Source organism: Athene noctua, chromosome 2, assembly GCF_965140245.1.
Source record: "Athene noctua chromosome 2, bAthNoc1.hap1.1, whole genome shotgun sequence".
NCBI classification, from domain to species: domain Eukaryota; kingdom Metazoa; phylum Chordata; class Aves; order Strigiformes; family Strigidae; genus Athene; species Athene noctua.
Window position 1 is genome coordinate 164,305,209 of NC_134038.1, and position 6,506 is coordinate 164,311,714.

The following is a 6,506-nucleotide window of genomic DNA, read 5'->3' on the forward strand; positions in this document are numbered from 1 at the left end:
CTCACTCACAGGTTTAAGGACTGTTGCCTTTTAGCTCAACTGTTCATTCCTTTTGTCACACGTGTAGCTTACTGAGAAATAGCTCTGAGCAGCTAGAAAACAACCAAGGCTCAGCTGAGCTCAGCTCCGTGCGAGGGGCTGTGCAGTCCCCTGTAGCTGCTGAACTAATGTGGGCCGCAGACACATCTATAGTTTATTGGTGCTGTTTATTAGCCAAGACTAGGTTTAGCAATGCTCAGGGAGTCCTTTTCTCTTCAGTTTTTATGCTTCCCGCGCTCCTGCCCCCCTCCACGAGCTAGAGCTGGAGGGGCAGCTAGTGGCCTGCATGTCTGCTCAGGGCCCTTTCCCGTATGAAATCTGGTGTTTCACTGAGCGACAAGACAAAGTTACCTTCTTCCTCTAACCTGTGTTACATTTAGCACACAGCTGTTTCTGTGATATTTTGGGTCCGCTTTTACTGCATCGTTAATACATCCTTCTGAAAATAGCACAAGGTTCGCCCTGATAATTCATGATTTCCATCCCTAGGCTCAAGCACTACAGGGGTGCGAGGAAGAAAGCTGTGTAGGCAAGACCAGAGGCAGCTGTATACTGTGAAATAATAAGTATCAGGCAAAATACAGTATCACAGCTAATAGATGTATTTTAAAAGTGGAAACATCTATGTTTAATTGCATTTAAAGTACGTAGTGAGAAACCACAGTTATACATTGTTATAACAAACCTTTACATCTGAAGTCAGAATAATACAAAAAAAAGTGCTGATTATATATGGTCAAAATAACTGAGGCAAAATTTCAACAACATCTTCTAAAATATTAGCATCTGGCCCCTGCCAGCAACACTCTAAAGGTCAGGCTGAATAATGTCAGTGACAATCACTGTTTTTCCTTAGCTTACCCAAAAACAACAACCCAAAAAACTGTTTTGTTTTTTTTTTGTTTGCTTTTTTTTTTTGCATAGCTTTCAATATTGCTGCACTCTCACCTCTGCATATTGCAAGCCCATCTCAGTTCTGAGATAATTTCTTTAAAGTTCTGAATATTTTTAATCCAGTTCTCCTCAAATACATAATATATATTTTCTACCAATTATAAATACATCATTTTTATTAATCTGATTTCAATAACATGCATTTGTATAATTACTGTACAATCAAAATAGACATTGACTTTACACAGTGTGTACGCTTTTATTTCAGCGATATTATTCAGACACACTGCTCAACAAATCAAGCAAACAGGGAAATAAAAATTTTTAAAAAAAGGAGGGGGAAAAAACCTCTTGGAGGAAACATAATCTCACAGTGTTTACAGACAAAAAAATGAAAGGAAAAATACTTATCGGAAAAAGGATTTATTAATACATAGAAAATCCCCACAATAGTTGAAACACACTTTAGGAACTAGTAAACACGTTAAATAGAGTTGTGCCAATTATGCAGTGCCCAAGCATCTGCTTGCTCTTAATTAGATGGGGAGGTGAATGACCACTGTTTATTTTCATTTTCCTCATTAATTATGAAAAACTGCATTTAATTCATCTTGCATGGTGAGAGACTGGCTGCGCAGATGTAAGTCGTAAGGGAAGTGGCTCTCTGTAGGCAACCTGAACATAGAGCTCTGCCCAAGGGGACCCCTGGGTGGCACTGCACAGTAATGCATGCCGTAATTGTAATTTTTGCCATAGTCCAAGCTTTCTTCTTGCTTCAGGGAAAATATCCCATTATAGTTAATTGGGGGAGGACTTAAGGGACCTTCAAACTGTGGGCTGGCGCACTCGGGGGAAGTGCTTTCATAGAAGGACTCGTAAGCGCTGCAGTAATTGTAGGGTTTCATGGACTTGGAGTTGTCGAGAGTCCCGTGCCCTGGGGGGGTGCCAAGCTCGGGGCTGTGGTAGGGGGGGTAGAAGGTAGAGTAGGGCGAGCGGGTGTGATGGGCACCTTCGCCTGCCTGGCCCATCAGGAAACTTCTGGCATTCAGCTGCAGGCATCCCGCCACCAAGTTTGTAGTTGGCTGGGACAGACCCTTGCACAAGTTTTGGACGAAGGTGAGCAGGTCGGGTCTCTTGCCAATTCGCAGGATTTCAGAAAGAGCCCAAATGTAGTTCTTGGCTAGTCTTAAAGTTTCTATTTTGGACAGTTTTTGTGTTTTAGAATAACAAGGGACCACTTTCCTTAAATTGTCCAGGGCGTCATTAAGGCCGTGCATCCGGTTCCTCTCTCTAGCGTTGGCTTCTTGTCGCCTGAATTTGATCCTTTCCATCCTTATCTTGCTTGTCTTTTTTTTCCGGAGGCCCCTTCGCCTAGGCAAGCCATTCTCATCCTCCTCTTCCCTCTCTTCCTCCTCCTCCTCTTTTTCTGTGTCTTCTCCAGGTGATCTTTTAATATTCTTTCCTCGGAGCACGATCTGCTTTGAAAAGCTTTCTGGGTTCTTCATTTGCTTTTGGTCATCACTTTCTCTGGAAAACTTTCTGCACATCTGGGATTCTGGCATTACAACAGACTCATCAAACGGTAGTGTTAACATGGTTCTATAATCTTAAGTTACCTGAAAGAATGCCAGCACAATATTTAAATATTTCCATTTTCAAAGTTTGCCGACTTACACACACATCCTCATGCACCTTTCGTGCGTCTGTGTGCACACTCTGTGTATGAGTGACTGTGTGTATATATATATAAATGCACAATTTATATTTTTTTGCATAAAATGCCAGTTGCAAATGCTAATTTTTTAAAAAATAAAAGCTGTCCAGAATTTTAAAATAGTTGATACGTTCAGGATCTTGAAACTAAAAAGCTACATTTCTCACAGATAAGTATAGAATAAATCAATATTCAAAATGTACAATTAGCTCCCTGCTCATTTATCTTTATTTTTAAACAAGCCCTTCAAACCCTTGCCACCATGGAATTCAAAGAAATGCAAAACATGATAAAGCAATACAGAAATTTCATTAATCCAAATTCCCCTGGGTGAAAAAATGAGGAGAGCGAGAGCAGTTTTAAAATTGAAAAGTGCTATATCTCTATTAACTGACTGTTAAATATTTTAAAGTCACTTTTAGACTTATATTTCAAAGTTGTTTCCCCCCCCCCCCCCATGTTTCTTCCCTTACGAATCAAGGTATTAAACTCTAGTAAGTTAGAGTGGGTGAGAAAAAAAAATTAATGGAACATTCCCCCCCCCCCCCCCCCCCCCATCATTCAGCTAGTAACATAAGTAAAAACAAATAATTTTTTTTCTCACGATTTGTATGAAAAACACATATTACTTATTTCATATTAAGACAAAAATCAGAATGATCTAACCCTAAATCTATTCAGATTAGAGTCAGGAAATAAAATCCCCCTACCTTTTTTTTTCCTTTTTTCCCAGCAAAAATTCTAATTGATATTCTCTGTTTAGCTAGAATCAACTTATTTGCTTTTTCTCTTTTTCTTTCCTTCTTTTTTTTTTTCTCCCCCATCAATTGTGGTGGGGGGGAGGTGAAAAATTCCCTGCACGCTATAGCAGTGTTTATGTTCTGCGAGGCTCAGACGTCTCCCTCCAGCTCGTAGCTGACAGGAGCGGTCTGTAGATTCTGACTGCAACCCTGCACGTGTGCTCAGAATCCAGCCTGGAATGGGAAAATAATTTCCTTTTCCCAATTATTTTGCTTTTGTTTGCAGTTTGGGAGCAGCAAAAGCTTGGATCCCACTGTCCTCAAAGAGACAAGCAAAACGAATGCAGGGACTTTTTTTGATAGAACAAAACTAAACAAAAACCCCAGTCAAAGACTAACTCTATCAGTATTGTCTATACACTTGCAATATTACATAACACCAATGAAAGTATGCAATTGCATCAGAAGAATAAAATGTTAGGAGGAGTTATTAGACAGTAAATAGCATACATAAAATACAAGACAATGATACTGTATCTTTAAACACTTGCATGCACACCCAGCACCAACTGAAATATATCTTTATTTGTATTACCTTAGCTTTTTATTTCATTCAACAATCAGTTTTCATTTTTTGCCTTCCAAATCTTTTCAGTCTGAATGTCGCATCGTCTCCTGGAGTCTAGATCTGTGTATATCTGCACTATCTCATTGATCTCTAAAAAGTGACATTGATGCCAACTGCCAGAGCTGGTACCCATGCCATCTGCTAGTGACGTCACGGGGCAGAGAAAACCACGTGAGCCTTTCTCCTGGGACCTTCATTCTGCACTGATCATCTGGCATCCCTCTAAGTGGGTACCAGCATTCATGTATCAACACAGAAGGTTAGACTGATAGAAAAAAAAAAAAGAAATGAAAAAAAATCTGCACCAGCATTTCACATACAGTAGGTGCATTTCCACTGGATCTGCTTCTTTTTAGCAGCCTAGCTGCACAGATAGACATGCCAACATTTGGTGCTATCCCTGCCTACAGGTACGGCTGCCCTGTGGTTGTTAATACGGTATTGTTTATACGAAAAGTGCTGTCTTGTATTGATCTGAGTCCCTCTGTTGCACCTGGTACCCAGGAAAAAAAAAAAAAAAAAAAAAAAAAGGAAGGCAGGAATGGGGAAGTAACGCCGGTGCTGTAACACATACCACAGTCACAAAAAGTAGTTCTTGTATAAAGCTGCTGGGAGCAATTTTTGGGGTGTGGGGTTTTTTTGAGTGCAGTGTGTCGCCCCAGAAAGCAGGGTAACAGGAGCAAGCACCCTGCTGCCTGTATGAAATTCTCCTCTCTCATCCCTCAGTGGTTTTTGACATTTCCGAAAGAAAAGATGCATTTGTAGGAAACTGGACATGCAAGGTGAAGATTTAACAAGCGATGCATTTATCCGGCAGCGTGTGGCCCCCAGCCTGCCCCCGTGCGATGCGATGTGGTGCGACTGGGACCCACCTGCTCCCGGCGCGATGACACGCTCACAGGTGTAACATGGGGTGCTCAGAGGCTTTGTCCCTCTGCCAAATTTTCTCTGCCTGCCTGGCCTTTTTGTGAACGCTTCCCCGAAATCTCTTTAACAACTGAGTTATTTCCTTTGGAAACACGCTCTTCCTCCTCCTAAAAATCTCCCCGTTTTTCCATTTGCCTCCCTGGCTGCTCCTTTCTTCATGCCCTTGTTTCTCCCATCAGCTGCCTCTCCCGTACTCCCTTAACCCTTTTGTCTCTTTCCACAGGCAAGAAACTGTTAAACGGAGCTGACAAAGCGTCTCTGCTCAGCCTTGCCATGGAGCTTATGGCAAACTCCACCTTGGTGTGTTTGGGGTTTGTGTGGGTTTTTTTTGTTGTTTAAGAGTGTCGTGTCACATATAAGCTATATCAAAAGAGTTACAGAGGGAATGATGTGCCATCTCAGAGACATTTTTTTAAAAGTTTGCTTTCATTATTATTGCGTATTATCACTGCCTTTTAGTGACTAAGTAATCTCTGTTTTAAAAAAGTGAGCGACTGGGTATGCTTTTAGTATTAAAATAATCCCTGGCAGAGCTGCTATTGTTATGGGTCTGTGTCAGCGTTTCCATTATAAATCCTGTTTTTGAAGGGTTTATAACTCATCTGCTTTAATTCACATTGGGCCCAAGCTTGGCATTAATGTTCTCAGTCCCAGTCCAATTATTTTGTTTTCACAAAGTTTCAGTTAAATCTGTTTAGACATTTTTTGATTAGAGAGGGGAACAAAAAAATAAGACAGCAAAATAGAAACGTATGTGGTGGGGGGACAGTTTGTTATGTACACCTACATTCATGCACTCAATGATTTTGGAGCCTTTTGTTAAAAAAAAAAAAAAGAAATCCCTCACCCCAAACTTTGTATTTTTTTACAGACTGAGACATATCGGGTTATTCATTCTTTATGGAGCTCAGGGCTCTTTTTGTTTATTTTTCTTTTTTTTTTTTTTTTTTTTAAGGCAAATGTATTTGAAGTGACAAAGATATTAAAACTTAAGTGACAACTGTTCAAAAGGAGCAAGAACTGTACTATTCATAACATTTGTTCCATTTTATCCCAAATATTACAATCTGTGTAACAGAGAGGAGGGTAGAATCCCATTATTCTCAAAAGGAATTTATGTATTAAGATTTATATTGTGGAAGGTCCTAAGGGTTGTCAACCTTTTCAAGTGTTTTGCATATTCAGAGTATTATACAATGCACGATAATCTAAATATGCAAAGTCCTGAGGAACCAAACCCTGTTTCAATGCATACTAAAAATACTACGAGAAATTGAAGGAAAGGTTGACATTGTAGTGGCTCTGTGTTAAGGGAAGGACCATCAGAATTTCCAGTTATATCACCCAGCCTCCAAAATACACTTTTATAAAAATATTTTCTCTGTCCTTTTTTATTGCTGAAGTAGGTGGTTTTTAAACTACTCAAGTGTTATTGTAAAATGCATTTTTGAATGGCTTTTATACTGCCACTAAAAACAAAATAAATGAATTAGTTTGTGTTGAAGGATTCCCTCTGTAGTAGTAACATTACATTTTTGCAGATTCTTAATCCATCATTTGACCT

At 39.8% G+C, this 6,506-nt stretch overlaps 1 protein-coding gene across 1 annotated transcript; it reads right to left on the minus strand.

The window, feature by feature from the left end:
* Positions 1–981: 981 nt before the first annotated feature.
* Positions 982–4,125, minus strand: NEUROD6 (neuronal differentiation 6). The gene is made up of 2 exons (XM_074898188.1): positions 3,983–4,125; positions 982–2,549 (listed from the first exon to the last, which is right to left on the minus strand). The coding sequence occupies exon 2, from the start codon at positions 2,526–2,528 to the stop codon at positions 1,515–1,517; it is 1,014 nt and encodes a 337-aa protein (XP_074754289.1). The 5' UTR covers positions 2,529–2,549; positions 3,983–4,125; the 3' UTR covers positions 982–1,514.
* Positions 4,126–6,506: the final 2,381 nt, after the last annotated feature.

Excerpts from the sequence above, each read along its gene's own strand:
- NEUROD6 (XM_074898188.1), bottom strand. The coding sequence starts at position 2,528 with ATGTTAACACTACCGTTTGATGAGTCTGTTGTAATGCCAGAATCCCAG.